The sequence below is a fragment of the Vipera ursinii genome (genome assembly GCF_947247035.1).
Source record: "Vipera ursinii genome assembly, chromosome: 2".
In the NCBI taxonomy this organism is placed as follows: domain Eukaryota; kingdom Metazoa; phylum Chordata; class Lepidosauria; order Squamata; family Viperidae; genus Vipera; species Vipera ursinii.
The window spans coordinates 186,599,944-186,623,887 of NC_139513.1; the positions used below are offsets into that span (position 1 = coordinate 186,599,944).

General features: G+C 42.6%; 1 protein-coding gene across 4 annotated transcripts in view; it reads left to right on the forward strand.

Moving 5' to 3' along the window:
- TMEM39A (transmembrane protein 39A) overlaps positions 1–23,944 on the forward strand; it is a 43,200-nt gene that overhangs the window by 5,355 nt on the left and 13,901 nt on the right. The window contains exons 1-4 of one of the 4 annotated variants that reach the window (XM_083354478.1): positions 696–854; positions 1,165–1,387; positions 15,077–15,270; positions 16,699–16,921. In XM_083354478.1, the coding sequence (XP_083210604.1) occupies positions 15,158–15,270; positions 16,699–16,921 (336 nt within the window). In that variant the 5' untranslated portion in view covers positions 696–854; positions 1,165–1,387; positions 15,077–15,157. Of the gene's footprint in view, positions 1–632; positions 905–1,164; positions 1,388–15,076; positions 15,271–16,698; positions 16,922–23,944 lie in introns of those variants that run through there. The other 3 variants (XM_083354475.1, XM_083354477.1, XM_083354476.1) reach the window with 3 other exon arrangements.

A 23,944-nucleotide genomic window follows, 5' to 3' on the forward strand; every position in this document is an offset into this window, starting at 1 on the left:
GTTGGGGTGAAAAAACCCTGATACTCAACTGTTCCATTCCGCTTGCTTTATGTTAGAACGCCTCACTGAAAAAGTAAACCCGAATCGCGACTGCGCTGCATGGAGGTGGGGAAACCGGAGCTTGCGTTCGTCCTTTGGCACCAAGATGTCTCCGGGTAGCGGGTGGGCGCACACTAAAAAGTCGTTCTTTGAGTCAATTCTCGGCTTCGCAGAGACCAGTACAAAATTGTATATACTAAACTCGTTCGCTCTCAGTCGCATTTATTCAGAACCACGGTATAAACACTTCTCTGTGAATCAGGAAAGTATCTGGTCCGTTGTGCAATTATGACTTAACTGTATTTTAAATACGTGAGCGTGAAAAATAGATAAGTTTCTGAGGTACTAGTAGGCAAGGGTACGTTCGTTAAGACACATTTGCCTTCCAATGAACCGCGAACTGGGAACTGCTCGGACTAAGTACTCAAGGTGGGCCAGGTTAAATTAGGGTTGGCTAGTTGTAATTTCATGCATCATGAGGACGCAACCACAGTCTCACGGTTTCTCGCGTTTTGGAGTTTTTGCCCCTCACGAGATGGCTGCCATAACTTGCCCCTTTTCCTTTCCCCGGTTGGTCAGCGCGTTTGCAGATACCGCCTTCTCCCTGCCGTCGCGCACTGATGAACGCATCAATCCTCATTGCCACGTCTCTTCAGGACAGCGTTTGCAGCCGCCGCCGCCGCGGCCACAGCGGGAAAGGGCGACGCGCAGGGAATTGGGAGGGCTGCGCTACGCCCCCTCCCCAACCTGGCGGGCTCCCCGACCTGGCGGGCTGGTTGTGAAGGCAAACCGCTCATGGTACTGTTGGAGAGGCGGTAAGTCGGATTTGAATGACCGCCTCCTTCTCATCTCTCCGTGGTGTATGGTGTGTAACCGAGACACCCCGTTGTAGCCAAGCACGGCCCTGAGACTTGCAGTAGTGGAGGCCGCCGTCGTGCTTTGCTTCTGTCGTTGCTGCTCGGCTAAGAGAACTGCTTTATCCCGTTGCCCATTTTTCCATCGCGGTGGGTTAGTGAACAGTTCTACTCAGTTACTGGCCTTCCCACTTTCTTCTTCAGGGCTTTTCCGTTTCGCAAACATTTTAGGATCTTCCTTGCTCTTTCTTCCCCTCTTGTGTTTCATTAGCTCTCATCCAAGAAACTTTTTTGTTGAGAGGAATAAAATACTTCTGTAGGAAGTATAGACTGTCTTACCTAGAAACATCTAGCTGCACTTATCTAATCTCAGGCAGCTAAGATCGGACCTGTTAACTACTTGGATGGACGACTTCCTGAGAAGTCGAGAGCTACGGGCTAAATTTGGACAGTGGAAAAAACATCCTGAAGGAAGACAGTGGCAAGCTGCTTCTGTGAGTATTATCAGGTTCTTAGAGATAGCAAGATTTGGGTTTCATTTGAAGATTTTACTTTCGTTTATTGTTGATAATGAAGAATGTTGCTGTTACTGTATGTCATTCTTTTGTTGGAGTCTGCTTAAACTTCTTAGAAATCCAAACTTGCAAGATGTGGCTCCACTCAGTAGTGCGACATATGCATTTAATTGTTTCTGTAACAGTTATGTGACATATAAGTTGCACTTCTGTATACATTTGGGCAGGACACATCTTGAATATGACGTGTTTTTTTTGAATATAGGTAGTCTTGAAGTTATGTTCAAGCTCAAGCCTAAGGACAACAGAGTAAAATTCAATTGAGTCCAATCCTGTATTTGCTTATACTTAATGGCTAGATCTTGTCAATATTACAGCTATAACACTCTACCTTAACAGATTTTTTTCTAGGATGTAGCTAACCTGAACAACTATATATCTCAGGACTTGGCAGTCTTTTAATTTGGGCTTCTCTCTGGAATGTACTGCGTCCTCCCTAGGAAAGCTTCTCCAGGTGCACATTCTATCACACTTTCTTGATGTTCATTTTTGTCTTACTGCATTTCCACTTCATATTTTCAGTAATTTGTGCCTTAAATCACTTGATTTGACTAATTTATATAGATTGTTGTAAAGATGATACAGCAGCAGCAGCTGATACAAAATGTAGTGGCAAGATTATTGGCCCTGCCAATATAAAATTACAACTATATTAGTTTTAAATATTAATTGCTGATAGGCTTCTAGTCATAAAGGTTCAAAGTTATAGAGTTGGAAGGGATTCTAGGGGTCTTTTAGTCCAACTCATTGCCAAGCAGGAGATCTATACCATTCCAAACAAATAGCTGTCCAATCTCTACTTAAAAACCTCCATCTCAGCAAACCATTCCACTGATTGGTCTCATTGACAGGAAATGTCTCCTTAATTCTAGGTTGGAGATCTCTCTAATGATCTTCTACCATTGCATCTTGTCCTGCTTCAGGTGCTTTGGAGAATAACTCGACCTCCTCTTCAATGTGGTCCTCTCATATACTGGAAGACACCTGTCATATCACCCTTAACTCTTTTCTTTATTGGACTAGACATACCTGGTTCCTTCAGTTGTTCATTGTATGGTGTAGCCTTCTTTCCCCTAATCATCTTTGTTGGTCTTCTCTGCATTCTTTCTAGAGTCTCAAATCTTTTTTATATCATGGTGACCAAAACTGGATGCAGTATTCCACATGTGGTCTTACTAGTGCAGTATAAAACAGTATTAACACTTCACGTGATCTTAATACTGCCCCTCTGTTGATGCAGACTAGAACTGCATTGGCCTTTTTGGCCATTGTGGAACACTTCTGGCTCATACTTAAATGATTATCTACTAGGACTCCTAGATCCCTTTCACATTACTGCTATTGAGCCAGGCACCACCTATACTATATCTGTGCATTTGGTTTTTCTTGACAAAGTGTAAAATCTTCCTTTTCACACCACTGATTTGCATTTTGTTGGATAGGGCTCAGTTTTCAAGTCTGTCAATATCCTTTTGGACCTTGATTCTACCTTTTAAAGTGCTGGCTATTCCTTCCCCAGATAGATGTCGTCTGCAAATTTGATGAGTTTCCCTTTCTATGCCTTTGTGTAAGTCATTGATGAAGATGTTGAAGGGTACAGGACTAAGACAAAGCCTTGTGTTACTCTGCTGAATGCTTCCTGCAATGTTGATGTAGTTCCATTGAGAACTACAAGTTGAGTGTGGTTGGTTAGCCTGTTACAAATCTATCTTGTAATGATGCAATCTGTTCACATTTTTCAATCTTACCAAAATAGACTACTTTGTCAAATGCCTTACTGAGGTCCAAGTATACTACATCCACAGAATTTTGCCAGTCTACTACTTTTGTCACTTTGTCAAAGAATGGAATAAGTTTTGCCTGGCATGATCTGTTTTTGACAAACCTATGTTGGCTTTTAGTAATAGTTTTGCTTGTTTGTAGGTGTTCGCAGATTTGTTGCTTGATTATCTTTTCCAGGATCTTCCCAGGTATTGATATCAGGTTGATTGATCTATAGCTTCCTGAGTCCATTTTTTTCCCTTAGGAAAAAATATTTCAGAGTCAGTTTGTTCTAGTGATTAAGGCAGCAGCTAGAAAGTGGAAAGTTTAGCCATAAAAGCCAGCTAGATGACTTTGGGCCAGTTTTCTTTCTCAGCCCAATTTACCTCACAGGATTGTTGTTGTGGGGCCAATAGGAGGAAGATGTATTGGATATGTACATTGCCTTGAGCTATTTTTATAAATAATATAAATAAAAAATAAAAAGTACTGACCATTATCTGTAAAGCTGTAAAATGGTACCAGGATATAAGTGAGGCTCCTTTCCAGAACTGAATCTGTCTGTCCAGTCTGCTCATCAAGAGAGGGCCTAGTAAAAGTTCCCTGCCTTCATGAGGCCTGCAGGTTGTGGCTGACAAAACAGGCCTTTGTCATAACTTCCACCTTGTAAAATGTTTTCTCCCAGAATATATGCAGCTCCTTCCTTGCTGCAATTCTGGAAACATGTTAAATTTTTTATTTCAGTGTACTTTTGGCTGGCTGTGAGTACCTATCTTAAGTTTTGTTTGGGTTTTTGTGATTATTTGTTGTTTTTGATTGATATTTTGATTGACATTATGTTTAGTTTTCTTTTTGATGATATTGTACACAGCCCAGATTAATTTAGACAGGTTATAAATACTGTAAAATAAATTCATAAATATTTGCTCATTCCTCATTCATTCTTTCTGCACGACCAATTAACTCAATTAACTCAACTTCTTTTTGTATTGGTCGTAGTGCATCCTACTTTATTCCGCTTTCAATTATTTCTCTTGATACACTATCTCTTGTCTACAGATCAAACTGAACAGAAGCATATTCTTACTTAAAGCCATTTTTATTTCTGTTGAGAAACATCCATTGCTTGGAAAAGAGCACTCTGCCATTTACCATCCTATCTTAAACATACTCATTTTTCTTTTTCTTTTTTAATTTTTATTGCAAATTTTATTATTTAAAACTTTGGACAAGGTGTTAACGGTCTGACATTCCTTCTTGTCTTACATCATTTTTGTGTTTTATATACATATATATACTTTATGTACATATCATTTATATAGTTATACAATATTCAATCTTATCAACCACCTTATTCTAGTAATTTGTGAAATCAGCATCCTGTGTGTTTCTGTTGTGACCTTCCTTTTTGTTCCCACCATAAGTAAAACTTATTCCAAATTTTGTAGTAATCTGACTGATCTTTATTTTTAATTTCCAAAGTTAACTTGTCCATTTCTGCGCACGCCCAAATTTTATTTATCACTTCACTCTCGTCCGGTATTTCATTGTTTTTCCATTTCTGGGCGAACATCATTCTTGCTGCTGTGATGATGTGTATCATTATATATAACTCTTCTTTGGTATGCTTCTCTGTTGTTATGCCTAGTAGGAAAAATTCTGGTCTATAATCTGCACTCCGTCCTGATATTTCTTCTAACCATATCCGAATCCTTTGCTAATACTTTTGCATCTTATTACAGAACCACCAAACATGAAAATAAGTACCTAATTCTTCGGAACACTTCCAACAGCTGCTAGGGGATATTGTCTTGTACATTTTGGCTAATCGTGCTGGGGGGAAATGCCACCTGTAAAACATTTTATATAAATTTTCTTTATAAGCTGAGGCCAGCGTTATCTTTTTATTTCTGTCCCAGAGAGTTTGCCATATATCAAAATCTATGCCATGTCCCAAATTTTTAGCCCATATCAGCATTGGGTCTTTAACTTGTTCCTCAAACATTTTATACCTCAATAGCAAACTATACAGTTTCCTTATTTGTTTCTCATCTGGCCCCAATAAAATTTTATCCAATGCAGTTTCTTGAATATTTATCCCCCACTCTTTCTTATCTTTCCCATATCGTGTTTGTATCTGTAGGTAAGCCTACCATTCCAATTTTATCCCTTGTTCTAGTTCCTGTCTAGATTTCAATTCTCCCACTTCATTCGTAATATCCTTGTATGTTGTACTGTTTTCCAAATTAAAGAAATTTGGGTAAACTATCGCTTCAAGGGTGGACAACCAGACTGGTACTTTAATGTAATTTTGTTTTCTAATTCCAAATTTTATGTAACGCTTGTCTAATGGTTTTGAAAATGTTGATATAGCCCTTGTTTCTCATTCCATATGAATGCGTGCCAGCCTAATTGCAGATCATGGCCTTCTAGAGTTAATAATCTTTTATTCTTTAAAATTATCCATTCTCTAATCCAAGTTAACGCCGCTGTATGATAATATGTTTCCCAGTCTGGTAGTCCAAAAACCCCATTTTCTTTAACATCCTGCATATGTTTCATTTTAATCCTCGGTTTTTTCCTTTGCCATATAAAATTTAATGTCAATTTGTTCAGGTTCCCAAAAATTTTTTGATCAAGTTTTATAGGAATATTTTGGAAGAGGAATAGGATTTTAGGTAATACATTCATTTTTACGACAGCAGTTCTCCCTAACAATGAAAGGCTCAAGTTTCCCCATCTTTCCAGGTCTTCTTTTATTTGTTTCACTATTTTGTCATAACTGTCTTCTTTGATTGAAGTGCATCTGGCCGTAATAGTAATTCCTAGATATTTTATCTTCTTAACTATTTGTATATCCATAGTCCTAGCCAAGTTTTCTTTCTGTTTATTCGTCATATTTTTAACAATCATTTTAGTTTTACCCTTGTTTATTTTCAGCCCAGCGGCTTCTCCATATTTATCTAATTCTTCCAACAGTTTTGGTCCTGATTGTTGTGGATTCTCCATAGTAAAGACCAAATCGTCTGCAAATGCTTGAAGTTTAAAAATTTCTTTTTAAATTTCTAATCCTTTTATGTGCAGTTCATTTCTAATTATCCTCGTTAGGGGATCCAGCCTCTTTCGCCCCCTTCTCTCAGCTTGGCTCTGCCAAGATGAGAGAATGGGGCGGCAAGCCGCCAAGAGAATGGGGTGGTGGAGTGCTCCGCTGAGAGAATGGGGTGGTAGAGGCTTGTTGCCCATTCTGTCGGTGGAGACTTCTTTCGGGGATCCAGCCTCTGCCGCCCCCTTCTCTCAGCTGCCCAGGCCGAAACGAGAGAATGGGGCGGTGGAGCGCTCCGCTGAGAGAATATGGCAGTGGAGGCTTGCCGCCCATTCTCTCAGCAGAGAGTTCTTTCAGGGGATCCAGCCTCTGCCGCGCCGTGAGAACAGCAAGCCACCCCATTCTCTCAGCGGAGCGCTCCACCGCCCCATTCTCTCGGTGGTTTGCCGCCCCGTTCTCTCGTCTCGGCGGAGACTTCTTTCGGGCAGCTGAGATAAGGGGGCAGCAGAGGCTGGATCCCCCGAAAGAAGTCTCCGCTGAGAGAATGGGAGGCAAGCCTCCACCGCCCCATTCTCTCGGTGGAGCGCTCCACCGCCCCATTCTCTCGGCAGAGGCTTGCAGAGGTGGTGGCGGAGCTGCACACGCAGCTCTCCAAACCGCCGCCACCCGTTTGGAGAGCTGCTGCCTTGTCAAACATGGACGAAGGCAGCAGCTCACCAAATGGGGCGCAGCTCTTCAAATGGGGCGGTGGAGGTTTGGAGAGCTGCACACGCAGCTCTCCAACCCGCCACTTGTTCTGTACCAGCCTACTACCGGCCTTGCAGAAAGGCAACCCCTGTACAAACGGAAGTGGCTGGAGAGCGTCTGAGGCTGGAAAACGTCTGCCAAGATTTATTATACAAACAAGCAACAAAACATGAAACAAGAAACCGGAACTTTGATCCTCAAACGGAGCGGTTGCTTTCAGCAACCAGCCCTTCCCCAAACACTCCCTTTATTAGAGTTCAGGGTGTGGCCTCCCTGTGCCTCCTTCCGAGGAGTCCCACAGCCTTTCTCTGCTTGCTTCTACTGGTCTGCCTCCTGCGTCGGGCGTCCTTGAACAGGGCCAGCTGTGGGTCCTCTTCATCTGCACTGTCGGGCTCACGCAGCTGAGAAGAGGGGCCTGGCTGAGGGCTCTGCGAAGCCTCCAAGCCATCATCAGCAAGTTCGTCTTCAACACCCTCCTCCTCCCCCTCGTCTGAGTCATCCGAGTCATCCGACCCGGCTGCCGGACCCACAGGCTGACCCTGAATCACAACACTATCCCGCACCGCAGGCCCCTTCCCCCGGGGCTGCCGATCCGGATGCGGTCGGGATGGGAATTGTTCGTGAAAAGCAGTCACCAACGCAGGGGCATGAACGGCGGTCGCGTCTTCCCAAGTGAAGTCCTCCGGCCCGTACCCTTTCCACTCGATCAGGTACTGGAAACGACCTTTCAGCCAACGGGAATCCCTGATGCTGGCGACCTCGTACTCGGGGGTGCTGCCTCCATCACGAGGTCCTGATGGGGGAGGTTCCGCATGGCGGAGTGGACAAGCCGGTTGTTCGGGGACCAACAGAGACTGGTGGAAGACGGGGTGCACGCGCAGGGAACGTGGCAGAGTTAAGCGGTAGGCGACCGGATTGATGACAGCCTCGACTGGGAACGGTCCTAAATATCGGTGGTCTAACTTCCTCGCCGGCCGTGTGGACGGTAAGTTCCTGGTGGACAGCCAGACCCGATCCCCCACCGATAGTGGAGGCGTATCCCGTCTTGACCGATCAGCAAACCTTTTGTAATCGGCCTTGGCCTTCTCCAACTGCCGTCGCACCAATCGATGGATCGCCTGTAACTCTGCCATGAAGTCGTTCGCTGCCGGCTCCGGTGAGTCCACGGGAGAAAGGGGGAAAAACCGGGGGTGATAACCCACATTGGCCAAGAACGGTGTCATCTGCGTGGAGGTGTGCTACGAGTTGTTAAAGGCAAACTCGGCTATGGCCAGATAGTCCACCCAATTGTCCTGCTGCAGGTTGACGTAGCAGCGCAGATACTGTTCCAGGATACCGATGACCTTCTCGGTACCCCCGTCAGTTTGAGGATGATGCGCGGACGAGAGGCAAACCTTGATGTCCAACGCACGCATCAACTCCTGCCAGAAGCGGGCTGTAAACTGGGCCCCCCTATCGGAGACGACTCTATCGGGGAGGCCGTGCAGCCGAAACACCTGTTGGATAAACATACGACTAGTGGCGCGAGCTGACGGTAAGCCGCGACAGGGGATGAAGTGCGCCATCTTGGTCAGCATGTCCACCACCACAAACACTGTCGTGAAGCCGGAGGATGGGGGTAAATCCGTCAGAAAGTCCATGGACACAGCCCCCCAGGGTCTCTTGGGTGTTGGCAAAGGCTGCAGTAATCCAGGCGGGGCCCCTGTCGCTGACTTGGCCTGCCTGCATGGGATGCAGGAGGTGACATAAGACTGGACGTCGTGTCGGACTCGGGGCCACCAGAAGGTACGGGAGACCAGGTTCAGAGTCTTGAACAGGCCAAAATGCCCCGCTGCCGGGTTATGATGACACTGGCTGAGGACGAGACCCCTGAGTGGCCCTCCCGGAACATAGAGCCGGTCACGATAATACAAGAGTCCATCCGTGACCGTCCAAGGAGAATCTGGCCCCACCTCCTCCTTCCGCTGAGCCACCCACGCCTCCTGCTGCTGCGCCTCCCGGATCCGAGCCCGTATATCAACCGGCTCCCGCACCGCAGCAAAATACTCGACGGGGATCACTGTCCTGGGCAGAAGCTTGTCTTCCACTCGGGTATATTCGGGCTTCCTGGACAGAGCATCCGCTCTCTGATTGTGCCCGCTTGGTATGTACCGAACCCGGAAGTCAAACCTCGCAAAGAAAAGAGACCACCGGATCTGGCGTTGGTTCAAATTCCGAGCGGTCTGCAGGCTTTCCAGATTTTTATGGTCCGTCCGGACCTCGATTTGATGCCGCGCCCACTCCAGATGATGTCTCCAAGCCTCAAACGCCGCCTTGATGGCCAGCAGCTCCTTCTCCCAGATGGTATAGTTGCGCTCCGAGGGGTTCAATTTCCGAGAGTGATACGCGCAAGGGAAAAGGGTACCGCTGGGTGTCGTTGCCTGGAGTAACACTGCCCCAATGGCAATGTCGGAGGCGTCCGCCTCCACGACAAACGGCCGTTGCGGGTCAGGATGCTTCAAGATGGGCTCCTTCATGAAGGCTTCCTTCAAAGCCTGGAACGCCTGTTGTTCGGGTGCGTTCCACTGGAACCGAGTCTTCTTCTGCAGGAGCCGGGTGAGGGGGGCTGTCAAGGCAGCAAAGCCAGGGATGAATGTTCGGTAGTAGTTGGCAAATCCAAGAAGTCGCTGAACATCCTTCACGCGACGCGGGGGTTGCCAACTCTGCAACGACTCCACCTTACTCGGCTCCATGGCGATGCCCTCAGGAGAAATGCGGTGACCCAAGAAATTGATGGTCACCTGGTAGAACTGGCACTTCTCCAACTTGGCAAACAGCCGATTTTCTCGGAGGCGCTGCAGGACCTGACGGAGATGCTGATGATGCACTTCACGCGACGGGGAGTAGATCAGGATGTCGTCCAGGTAGATCACGACAAACTGGTCCAACAAATCCCGGAAGATGTCGTTCATAAAATGCTGAAACACAGCAGGGGCGTTAGTCAGGCCAAACGGCATCACCGTGTACTCGAAATGTCCATAGCGAGTACCAAACGCCGTCTTCCACTCATCCCCCGGCCGAACTCTGACGAGGTTATAAGCTCCACGCAGGTCCAGTTTCGTGAAGATCTTAGCCTCCCGGAGTCGGTCCAAGAGCTCGGGGATGAGGGGCAGCGGGTAACGGTTGCGCACCGTGATGGCGTTGAGTTTCCGGTAGTCGCAGCAAAGCCGTAATTCGCCCGACTTCTTTTTGACGAAGAGCACGGGTGCAGACACTGGCGAGGACGAGGGCCGGATGAAACCGCGAGCCAAATTCTTCTCCAGGAAGTCCCGCAATGCAGCCAACTCGGGCTCTGACATGGAGTACAAACGCCCCACTGGGAGAGGCGCATCAGGGACTAAGTCAATGGAGCAGTCATAGGGCCTGTGCGGGGGTAATTGATCCGCCTCTGACTCGCTGAACACATCAGCAAAGTCGGACAGTTCGGGAGGCAAGGAAACCCCTGGGGAACCCTCCACCTGACCGGCACAGATATGGCGGGAGTGGTCCACGCACTGCAAGCTTGGGAAGGTGACTGTTGTGACTCAGGGCCAGCCTGTGGGTCCGACAGCCGGGTCCGATGTATCGGAGGACTCAGATGTGGGGGAGGAGGGAAACGAACCGGCTGATGATGATTTGGAGACTTTGCAGAGTCCTCAGCCGGGAACCTCTTCTCAGCTGTGTGAGCCCGAGAGTGCGGAGGATGATGACCCACAGCTGGCCCTGTTCAAGGACGCCCGACGCAGGAGGCAGACGAGCAGGGACAAACAAAGAAAGGCTATGGGACTCCTCGGGAGGAGGCACAGGGAGACCACGCCCTGAGCTCTCTATAAAAGAAGTGTTTGGGGAGGGGCTGGTTGCTGAAAGCAACTTTTCCGTTTGAGAAGTCAAGCTCTTGTATTCTTGTAACAGTGTAATTAAAACTTGGCAGAAGCCTTTTGGTCTTGGACGCTTTCCAGACTCTTCTTTTGATTAGGGGTGCGAGAAGAGGGCTGGTTCAGAACAGTGACCAAGTTCTGTGACCAATAGATCTGTGGGTCATGCGCCCGGAGCCACGCCAGTCCCAAGACCACAGGGAAGTGCAGATCCGAAGTGATGTAGAACTGGATGGCCTCCACATGGGAACTGATGGCCATACATACTGGTTGCGTGGCGGCCGTAATAGGCCCGGACAGGAGCACTCGACCATCGATAGTCTCCACTAACATGGGTGGATCCACCGGACACTGGGGAACAGCCCATTTGGCCACAAAGGCTGAGTCCATAAAGTTTGTGGTAGCCCCAGAGTCAATTAAGGCATGGACTGGAATCCCCTCTGGCTTGCCAGGAAGGATCAGACGTGCCTCCAAAATCAAATGCCGTGGAGGTTCACAGGCACCATCGGAACGGCGTCGCTCGGTGTTGTTATTGTTGTGGGACGCCCGATCTATCACACCGTCTAGATCGGGCTCGGGGCGTTTCCCGACAGCAAAGTAGGGGACTTTCTCGGGGCAGGCTTGGTCACTGATACCCGCTGACGCTTCTTTGGGCAAAAAGCAGCCAAATGTCCAAGGTCCCCACAGTAAAAACACAACCCCCCCGATCGTCGTCTGTTCATTTCCGTCACCGTAAGACGAGACCTGGCGGCACCCAGCTCCATTGGCTCCTCCCTTTGGACTGGAGGCTCACGCACAACAGGGGCGGCAGGGGTCTGTGGGGTGGCACGGCGACTCTTTCGCTGCTGCAACCGGGCATCGATCCGCAGGCAAAGATGGATCAGCCCATTCAGGTCTGAGGGAATGTCCACACGGGCCAGCTCATCCAACATCTCCTCCAACAATCCATCCTGAAAGGCATCCTCATTCCAGGCAGAATCCTGGCTAAGCAGCCGGAAGTCGCAGATATAGGCCTGTAGGGGGCGTTGACCCTGCCTCAGAGCTTTCAGGCGTCGGGTGGCAGTCTGCGTCTTAATTGGGTCCTCGTACATTAGACGCATATGGTCACAAAACCCCACAAAGTTGTCCAACAATGGGCTAGGTTGAGCCAGCAGAGGCGTGCCCCAACGAGCTGCATCCCCCGAAAGAAGGCTTAACACAAACCCCACCTTATCCCGGTCAGTGGGGAAATCAGCCGCTCTCACGCTGATAAAGAGCTGGCATTGTCCCAGGAAAGCAGGAAACAGTTCAGGTATACCTGTAAATTTGTCCGGCATTGCTACCTGGCATTTTCTCCTGGGTGGGGGTGCAGCATGAACCTGTGCTTGCAGTTGAGCCACCTGAGCTGCCAGCAAAGTGAGTTGCTGAGTGAGCTGAGCATTCTCGGCACGAAGCTGCTTCATAATAGTAAGGGGTGGGAGGCTGAAAGCAAACTGTTCTGTACCAGCCTACTACCGGCCTTGCAGAAAGGCAACCCCTGTACAAACGGAAGTGGCTGGAGAGCGTCTGAGGCTGGAAAACGTCTGCCAAGATTTATTTTACAAACAAGCAACAAAACATGAAACAAGAAACCGGAACTTTGATCCTCAAACGGAGCGGTTGCTTTCAGCAACCAGCCCTTCCCCAAACACTCCCTTTATTAGAGTTCAGGGCGTGGCCTCCCTGTGCCTCCTTCCGAGGAGTCCCACAGCCTTTCTCTGCTTGCTTCTACTGGTCTGCCTCCTGCGTCGGGCGTCCTTGAACAGGGCCAGCTGTGGGTCCTCTTCATCTGCACTGTCGGGCTCACGCAGCTGAGAAGAGGGGCCTGGCTGAGGGCTCTGCGAAGCCTCCAAGCCATCATCAGCAAGTTCGTCTTCAACACCCTCCTCCTCCCCCTCTTCTGAGTCATCCGAGTCATCCGACCCGGCTGCCGGACCCACAGGCTGACCCTGAATCACAACACCACTCTCCAAACCTCCACCGTCCTGTTTGGACGCTGCTGCCTTCGTCAAACATGGACGAAGGCAGCAGCTCTCCAAACGGGGTGGTGGAGGTTTGGAGAGCTCCATGCACAGCTCCCCAAACCTCCGCCACCCCATTCTCTCAATGGGACTTTTTTACTCCCACTTTTTTCCAGAATGGCAGAGGAGGACTGGGAGCCGCAGGAGACGGCTTAAAGAGCTGCATGCGGCTCCGAAGCCGCGGGTTGCCAACCCGTGTTCTAGCGTGTCCAGTATTATCCTAATGTGCTTAGTTTGTCTTTTGGCTAGAAATCCATTCTGGTCCACATGTATAAAATCATTTAAAAAATTCCTCAGCTATAATTGTTGTAAATATCTTGTAATCAGAGTTAAGTAAAGATATTGGTCTATAATTTTGGATTGATGTATGGGCAGTGTTATCTTTTGGGATCAGGACAGTATTCGCCTCTGACCATGACTTTGGGGTTTTTGCTTCATCCAGGACCGCGTTAAACACATCCAATAAAGGTTGTCCTAAAATGTTTTGTTGTTCCTTATAAATTTCTATCAGGAGGATAGAAATCACCTCATACATCCTAATTTCTTCATTCAACATATTTTTAATTTCCTCTGTAACTTTTGGTAGTGTTGCTTTTTTTGAAACATTCCTCCGCTTTTTCCTCATTTTCCTGGCTATCTTCCTTATATAATTTCTCATAAAATTCCTGGGCTATAATTTTTTTCTCCTCTTCTTGATAGTGTATTCTCCCTTTGTCATCTCATAATTTACTAATCCAACTTTTCTCCTTTTGTTTTTTCAATTTGTGTGCAAGCCATCGACCAGGTTTGTTTGCATTTTTGAAAAAGTTCTGTTTTATACATCTTATCTGTTGTGCTAATTTTTCTTTTTCTAAGGTGTTATGTTTAATTAAGTCCATTTGTTGTTTTACATTCTTTTTTGTGGTTCATGTTGGAGTATTGTTTCTAATCTTTTGTATTCCCCTTCTAACATTTTCTGTTGTTGTTTTTTCTCTTTATTCTTTTTCGCCATATATGCTGTAGCTACTCCTCTCATAATTGTCTTAGCTGTGTCCCAATAATTTTGGACAGAGGTGTCTTCAGCTTTATTTTCTTTAAAAAAGAAGTCCAATTCTCTCTCCATCTTTAATCTGAAGTCATCCTCTTTCAATATTGATCTTTGTATAGTCCATCTAGATGTTTTTTTGGACCCTTTCCAGCTAAATTTCACAGGGTTGTGGTGTGCCCAGGTCCTTGTCTCTATACACATGTCTTCGACTTCAGAGTTAATTTCCCTTGACATCCACACCATCTCAATCCTAGACCACGAGCTGTGTCGATTAGAATACTACGTATACTGTCTAGCCTCACGATTCCTTTCTCTCCATATGTCCTGGATGTTTAGTTCTTTGGCCAATTTGAAAAAGGATCTTGGTAGTGTTCTTTTCATTTTTCTATCTGCCATCGTACCCAAAGTCATCTGTTCCAATTTGTTATTTAAGTTTAGCTTGCAATTGTTTTTGTTGTTTAATGCAATTTTTCACTCATGTACTAATCGTATGACTTGTACAAACTAGTAAGCTGTATGAATGCAAATCTTAAGATCAATGTGCATTTCCAAAATATGCTTTGATTATAATATGATAATGCTTGCTTTCAACTCTAAATTTTCAGTTTAAAGTCTGTAAAAAATCTCTTATAATACAGAAATTTTCTATTGTATTAAATAATGCAACTTTAGATTTGCAAACTTTCAATTTGAAAAATGTTTAAACCTGTGTTCCAAATTATAAATTTTATAATCTGAAACCACTGTCCTAATAGTTCAGTGAAATTTTGTTGTATTGTTTTTAACAAATTAATATTAAAGCATAATACTTAAAAAAAACTCATGCAACATCTTTTTAAAATTGTTCCTTTATGAACTTTTCTAAAAGTATATTTACTTTTAATTATTGCTTTTGTCTATGGAAAGTATATATGATATAGGATCATATTCAAATGCATAGACTGATTACCACCCACTCCTAATCTCAGTTGATAAACATAATTCATTTTTACTTAATCATCTTTCAATAAAAACCTTTCAGAAGTTCTTGAGCAGCTGCTGCACTTTCCTTTGTTTTAGAAGGTTCTGTGGCATAATTTGCTTCCTTCTCATTTGTAGTTTTGGGAAATTTTTCACGTTGTTACATAAGTATCAGGGCAAAAACTGCCAGAGGTGGAAGAGGTGGATTGCTTCCTGGTCATGCCCGGTGGAAGGAGGGGACCCAGCCGGCAGCAACTAAGCCGTTCAGCTTTGCCTTCTCTTCAGACATTAGTTGGTGGGAACTGTGGCAACGGAACAGGTCTGAGAAATAGGTAAAGTCTAAGTCTAACATTGTGCTTCTAAATCTATTTATTCCCTCTTATCATTGGATATTATTACGTCCAAAAGAATACCAGCCATTGATAATTTTCCATGACCTTGATTTTTAAGGGAGGCTTTTGCCCTGTGTTCAGCGTTTTGTTTTGATACCTTATTCATCTCAGTATCACCAGAGCAGGACAACCTTGATGTCTGGGGTTTAACTTGCATTTTTTTTGAAGGGATTGAAGGCTCCAATAGTCAGGCAGTAATGTAAGTGAACAGTTTAGTTTTTCAAATTATTTCTGTTTTGGGGAGGGAAGAAAATTTATATAACTTTCATAGTTGGTTAATCAGTTTTTTAAAACATTTGAAGTTTTGCAAAAAATAAATTGGACTGCCTGCAATTGCCAAATGCCTTTATATTCAGCTGAAGCATCTTCGGACTGATGCAATAGAAGCATCTGAAACCTAAACCTAAACTAAGCATCTGAAACCTAGTAACTATTGTTACTAGGAAAAAATGGAATTCCTAAATCTCCAGTTAATGCATTGTATAATGGAAAACTTACCGTATTTTTCAGACCATAAGACGCACCTGACCATAAGACACAGATTTTAGAGCAGGAAAACAAGAAAAAAATATTCTGAACCAAATAGTACCGGTATACTAAAACAGGGCTTTTTAACCTCTTCATCCATTGTACCACTTTTAGGACAAGGCAATGTCCGAGTACCACCAGTCGCCCAGCAAGGTGTCAAAAACTTGACCCCCCCCCCCGAAAAGGAAAAAAAATGATAAAGTACAGGTAGTCCTCGACTTACGATTCACTTAGTGACTGTTCAAAGTTACAACGGCACTGGAAAAGTGACTTATGACCATTTTTCACACTTATGACCTTTGCAGCATCCCCAGGGTCATGTGATTTACATTCAGATGCTTGGCAATCGATTCATATTTATGATGGTCACATTGTTCCAGGGTCATGTGATCGCCTTTTGCAACCTTCTGACAAGCAAAGTTAGTGGGGAAACCAGATTCACTTAACAATCATGTTACTAATTTAATTTCTCTCTCTCCTTCTCTTTCTCTCTCCCCTTCTTTCTCTCTCCTCTCTCTCCCTCTTTCTCTCTCTCCCTTTCTCTTCCTCTCCCTCTCTCTATTTTTTTCTTTCCCTCTATTTCTCCCTCTTTCTCTCTCTCCATTTCCCTCCCTTTCTTTCTCCTTCTCTCTCTATTTTTCTTTCCCTCTCTTTCTCCCTTTCTCTCTCTCCCTCTATTTCCCTCCCTCTTTTTTTTCCTTGTCTCTCTCTCCCTCTTTCTTTTTTTCTCTCCCTTTCTTTCTCTGTTGCAAATCTATGTTATCAAACTAATAAACAATCTAACATCTAGATCCTAAGTACCGTTGTTCAACCAGTGGTAACAATTATTTTTGATTTCAGGAATGGTAGTACTCTCAGTCTTTCTGCTCCTCCTATCACTGCCCTGATTACTCCTGAGCCAGTGAGACACTGCCGAATCCCAGAGCTCCCTGTGGATGGAAACCTTCTATTTGAATTCCTCTTTTTCATCTACTTGCTGGTGTCTCTTTTCATTCAATATATTAATATTTACAAGACCGTCTGGTGGTATCCATATAACCACCCTGCCTCCTGTACATCACTGGTGAGTTCATCTTTGCTTACCCATCCCAGGATTAATGAGTATCTTGTAGTTAATTAATTAATATATGTATATCATGAAGCACTAATCAATATTGTCAATAATTATATGATAGAAAAAAGAAGGAATTGCAAGAACCTTGTATCTCAGTTTTGCAGACAGCATTTATAGGTTGTTGGTTCTTTCTCTTGAAACACACAATCTTTTTCTTATATTCCACTCTGGGAGAGTTATGATAAATGTGGCATTTAATGTTAGGATATCAACATATGATATAAAAAGAAAGGTTGCAATCTGTAGACTATCCCTGATACTTTGTAGAATTGAATTCATTTTGATCTGAAAAATACCTCCCTACCAACATAGGAAAAATGTCTTGATATTCAGTGTTTTGGATTGTTCCCTCAGATATGCGTATTACAAGAAATTGGGTAAGAGAGTTAATACCTTAAAAAGTAGAAATAAAATTCAAAATGATTTTGTTAGAAATAGAGAAATTGGTTAAAATTCATAAAGTAAATAAAGAAAGAGAAATCCAAAGTTCTTCCCTTACGGAATCAAATGTTGGGATATCTGGAGAGTATGTATGTCTTGGTAATGTATTTGTAAAAAATATCCTGGAATAATATTGATTTCTTATTAGTCAGCAAGTGCAGTATAGTTTATAGAAGGCAAATACACTTTCAGGTTGTGTCAGCAGAGAATATTATCATCTCTTGACAGCAGAATATGATCAGGGAAGTAAGATTCACATAAAGTTCCATTAATTAAGTTTAATGTCAATAAATAGTGTTTTGGAATACAGAATCTTAGAAACTGAAGAAGCAAGGGTAAGGCTAGCACTGAGACATCCACTGCTCTTGGTTAAGTAATGTTTGAAATCATCCCTTTTCTTTCGCAGCCTGAGTTCTTTTAAGCACAATTTCTGTATCACTCTATGTATTGGTGTCCCTTTATCTGATTTAGTCCTGCCCCACATCAAGACCTATGTACAAGTTTGAGCATCGCACCTCAAGGAAGGACTCAAACAGCAGGGTTCAGAGCAGAAAGACTGAAAGCTAAGTCTTTAATCTCATTTAATAAGATTAAAGCATTTGGACATTTCTAATCTTTAGAAGAAAAGACAATGAAAGGCATGATAGTACTCTTTCAGTTAATTCAAAAACTGTTCTATCTCTTTTTAGAATGTAAGACACAGAATAATGAATTTTAGAGTACAGTTAGTCCTCAAATTACAACTGTTTATTTAGTGACTGTTCAAAGTTACAATGTCATTGATATATGACTGTTTTTCACACTTACAACTGTTGCAGCATCCCCATGGTCAGGTGATCAAAATTCTGATGCTTGGCAGCTGACTCATATTTATGAAATTGCAGTGTCCCAGGGTCATGTAATCACCTTTTGTGACCTGACAAGCAAAATCAATGGGGAAACCAGATTCACTTAACAACCATGTTACTAACTTAGCAAGTGCTGTGATTTATTTAACAACTGTGCCAAGAAAAGTTATAAAATGGGGCAAAACTCATTTAACAAATATCTCACTTAGCAACAGAAATTTTGGGCTCAATTGTGGTCGCAGCTTGAGGATTCCCTGTTGTATAAAAATAGATGTAAACCAATTTATTAATTAATTTAAATAATAACATACAGTCTTGAAACAAATCATTAAGATCATTATTAACTGGACTTCCAGTTATGCATTGTGGTGTGACGGATGCATAAAGATGGGGCTCCATCTTCCACGTTCAATTTCACCCCATATGGGATCCTAAAAAGTGTCAAAAATCGCCCCAGAGGGGCGCTGAAGAAGGAAGAGGCTCTCATTGATCACGGAGGCGCAGCAGCCCTTCCGCTGGATCTGAGGAAGCCCTCCAAACCAGCAGGGGAAAGACTGACTACATTCATGTGGCCAGTCAGAAGCTGCTGACAAGCGAAGATAAGCAGCAACTAGCAATTTTTGAGCAATGTGGATAGAACTGGGTGAGACTTTATCCTCTTTTTATGACCTTAATACTACTATCCTGGAAAAAAATGCCCAAAGCAAAGAATCCTCTGCAATGAGAGAGGGAAGTTTTTGCTCTGCTCCCTCAGGAAAAGAAAAGCAGCGAATTAATTGTTTTGGGGGAAAATAGAGAAAACTACAAGATCAATTTGGAATTGATACAGATATATAGCTTTGAAATTTGGGGACTAAAAGTATCTTTGAGACTTTGTTTTAGAAAATATATTTGAAAGTCTGTAAAATAGGCTTGGATTTGGAAAGCTGGTAGATGTTGTCAATGACATCTAGTGGTGAATCATTGCACTACAATTTATTATGCTTAAAGGAAACTTGGCTTGAAGCCCAGACTCAGATAAAACTCTGTTGTTCCTGGACACTTTCACTTTTACAGACTGCAGCTGGGAAAAGGGGGGAAAAAAACTCTTGAGCTGCTTATCTGTGTTGGGGACACTATTGGACTATAAAGCCTACATACAAAAACAAAATGGGTGTTTCATACTTAGCCACAAATGGTAAAAAACCATTTTTAACACTTGTCTCCAGAGCCCCCAGCTTGATATACCAGCAAGAAAATGTTATGAATCGAAGAATTTTTTTCTGTGTTGAAATCAATCCAAGAGACAATTGTTTTATTTCATGATGAGACTAAAAATAATGCAAATGAGATAAAAGAACAATTTTCTAACCTAAACTTACAAATCCAGACAATGACTACAAAGAAGGAACTAGTAACCCCGAAAACAGAAGGAAAATTAGAAGAAATGGATCTAAAGATGGAGGACCTAAAGGAAGGAATTAACAGACAGATACAGACAAATGAAAAAAAAATAGAAGATGCAGTGATAACACCGGAAATGGAAAAGATATGTTACTTGTTAAGATGTCAGAATACATTTGAGGATAAAGAAGAAGAGCTGATTGAATGGATGATAAAGCTGTTAGGAGAAATGCTCATTATTGACCAACAAGAAAAGAAAAACTGAAGTAGAAGGACGAAGGCTGTTTAATGAATATAAATGGGTTAAGCATTCTTCCAAAAATACTTCAATCAAATTCTCTTCCTCATTCCAAACAATATATACAAAAACAGAGGGAGAATTACTTGATTCAAATGCTTGACTTGGAAAGTAATTTGGCAAAGGAAGAAAGCTAGAGTAAGACTGAAGAAAATAGTGGTTTTGACCTATTAGATGGGATATTATACTATTAAACAGATGTTGGAATATGGTTAAGAAAATAGATAACTTAGAAATAAAAGTATTCTAATTAGAAGGATAGGATTTGTAACTGGAATATTATACTTTGTTATGAGACGGGAAGTTTTTGGTTACCCAAATATAATTTATTATGAACAAATTATAAGCAATAGAGATATTTTGAACATTGATGGGAAATTAATATTTTAAAAAAGCGGGGAAAACAGGATATTGATTGAACAAATGGATTTTAAATGCAAATACAATTTAGCTATGTTCTGGCTAGAAAAGAAACTGACACTATCGATATTATGTATAATACCAGAAAAATCTTCAACCCATTCCAGTTCTTCCTGCAGACCAACAGTTCTGGCTGGAAACCACATAACACAGTCCAGCTGATCATTCTGGACCAACAGTCGGGTATCTAAAACACTACCTGTTGCAGTTGAGCATCCATTTCAGTCCCTGTAAAGAGTAAAAGACTTAACTTGGTAGAGATAAATGAGATCTATTGCCAAAGCAAGCATGAATTAAGCCTGGCTTAAGTTGAAAGGGTAAAGAAGGTTTGCAAAAGCATTTCACAGAAGAACATCCCCTAATTCACATGATAATGAAGGAAGAACACAGACTTGCATCATTACGTTACTATAGCCAGTTTAAATAAAAGTAGTTTTTAGTCTTTTGTGGAATCTGTCTTATAGAGCTGACAGTCTCCATCTTAAAGGCTTCTTGTTGCATGCCAGGCCTTGTGTCTCCTTGTGTTTTCTTCCCTCACAGCTGACCAGCAGCCCTCAAAATAAGGTTTTAAGATTAATTCTGAACCCACCAAGTTTTTTCTGTCTCAGCCACCCATCTTCCAGGAAACCAGCTGGAAATCTGGTAGCTCTCTTCCTCACTGAGGCCACCTTGTTGCTGCTGCTATCAATGGATTCTGTCTGCTTGTCATTTTAGCTATTCAGTGATCTGGAGAAAGTGTATTCTTTAGAAAGCAAATTAAGTAATTTGGTTTTGTTTATATTATGAATATGGTGGATGAGGTAATCAAGCATAGTATCATTTTGATGCAATAATTGTTTCTTAAATTTGCCTGTAATTACTGACATGATTTAGCAAAGGCCCAACCGTCTTGCTGCAATTTACTCAACACTGTAACTGTGAAAGAAGCTCATTAAAGACACCTGTCTGTTAGGCAGAGAGAGTGAACATTTTTCTTTCTTCCTAATGCATATCAGTTTCTCCCTACTGCTTTTATTTCTTCACTGGGCAAAAAAGCAGAATACAGAGTCTATATCTTGTGCTCACATACGCGTACACACAGACACACATACTAATTTGTCCTAATGGGAAAACTTTGATTTTGCTTCCAAATTTAGTTTATAATAATGTAACTATATTTGATTTTGTTTCTATTTTAGCTTAGTTTATTGGTTCATACATATTTAAGTCATAATAAATAAGGAATATTTGTTGCTTTTAAAAGATTTGGGCAACTTTTACAGTTGCAGTTGCTTCTTTGTCTTCACTGTCACATTAAACAAATTGTTGACATAGCAGACCAGGAAGTATTTCTTTCTTGAAAGTTTCTTCATGTTAAAGTATGCCATATCCTTTCTATTAAGTGTACGTGGTACAGGAATGTATTTGAATCTGTTGAACTGAATTGAATAAATGATGAGGATTGGCACTTGGAACAACGAACTTCTCTACTTTCTGTATCTTGACATCAGTATAATTCAGAATCTTACAGAAGGAAGTATTTCAGGGCTGTCAAACAGAAACCACGCCCATCCCATTTTCGGCAATGGGAAAAAGTTCCGATACGTCACATGACGTCTTGAGTTTGACATGCCTGAAGTATTTGAAGGAATTTCATATTTTGGACAGCATGGTTGTAAAATTTATACGGTATTTTGAGTATACTATATCTCACTTGAGCTAATAGCTTGTTCATTCTCTTCCACTTTTAAACCACTTTACCACTTTAAAAGTTGTACAATGAGACAAATTCAAATCTAATCACTTCACAAAATGCTAACTGTATGTATATGGAAAAAACACAGAATGCTAAATGTGATTGTGTATATATTATGTACACACAAACACACACACAGGATTTTGTGAAGTGATTAGAATTTGTCTCGTACTTTTTAATCTCACATTTTTATTTATCAAAATTTAAAATACAAAGAGAAATTCAAAAAAGTAATAAACTAGGAGGAGGGGGAGGGAAAAAGAAAAAAAACATGGTGTAAAGAAAAAGGGACCGACTTCCAATAGTAGAAGATAACAACATTATAACCTCACCTTTTTACTTTTACACAGTAGTATATACTAGGTAAAGGTAAAGGTTCCCCCGCACATGCGTGCTAGTCGTTTCCGACTCTAGGGGCCGGTGCTCATCTCCGTTTCAAAGCCGAAGAGCCAGCGCTTGTCTGAGGACGTCTCCGTGGTCATGTGGCCGGCATGACTAGACGCCAAAGGCGCACGGAACGCTGTTACCTTCCCACCGTAGTGGTCCCTATTTTTCTACTTGCATTTTTTTTACCTGCTTTCGAACTGCTAGGTTGGCAGCCATTTCTATAACAGCAAACCTATCTAATTAGCAAAAACAAAATCAAGGTTTCATATTTTTTCATTGCAAGCTCAAAATTCGGAAGCAATTTCCAAATGGAAACAAAGTTAACTATATTCTCTTCTTTGGATAAAAGAATCATGTCAGAATCCATTTACCGTATATTTCATTTCTAACTCCCTCTCTGTGCAAACCCAAATCTCACACACACACCCTTCCTGGACTCTGCCATTCCCAAGGAGGAAAGAGAAGACAAGGGAGTTCATTGCCCCTTCTCTTTCCCTTAGATGTAATTTTTTGTTTATTCAGCCTGCCTGTTGGCCATCACAAAAAGACCGATGAAAGGAACTCTCTCCCTCTGAACTTCGAACAACTAAGAAAGGGGGTGGGGAGAATTCTGGCTCTTGTCGATGAAAGGAATCCTCTCCCTCTCTGATTAACGAGCAAACAAGAAATGTGGTGGTGGGAATTCTGGCTTGTATCTCCAGATGTAATGTGAAGGGGAGGAAGTAATTGTGTTGGCAAATGTTCTGATGGTTCTCCCTTTCCCATGAGGGGTTTGACACCCGAGACTTGACTGATCCGGGACTGACCAAATAGACAGGGGTGGGGTTTTGCTCGGGGACACTTTAAAAATATTGATTTGTGAGAAAGTTTTCAGATCCTGTCTATTATATCCTCTGTCACCTATGTCTTAGTAAAAGTTCCTGCTTGGACAATCTTGTCTCCAAGAGTTTTTCTTTCCTAAGATGTGGATTGGAGTGGGTTCTGACAAATCAATTTGTCCATCTCTGCTTCTCCTTGCTGTGGGGAATAATATATGCTTCTGTTTACTCATTAATCTTTATCATAATTTATTTTAGAAGAATTCCTTATATTATTTCAATTTTTTTTCTAACCCCGAAGGAAGAAGCTTTTTTTAGCTTTGACATTTTACAAACTTTAAAAATTATTCAAATATCATATATAATTATCCTCAAGGAGTAAAACTTTTTCTTCTCGTTTTCAAATTTGATCAATAGTATTTTATAAACTTTGGAATTATTCAACATTACATAAAAGGAAAAAATATATACATTTACAAACTCATTTTATAAATACAAAACTACTTTAAAGTTTTCTTTCAGTACATATACAGGGAGTGCAGAATTATTAGGCAAATGAGTATTTTGACCACATCATCCTCTTTATGCATGTTGTCTTACTCCAAGCTGTATAGGCTCGAAAGCCTACTACCAATTAAGCAT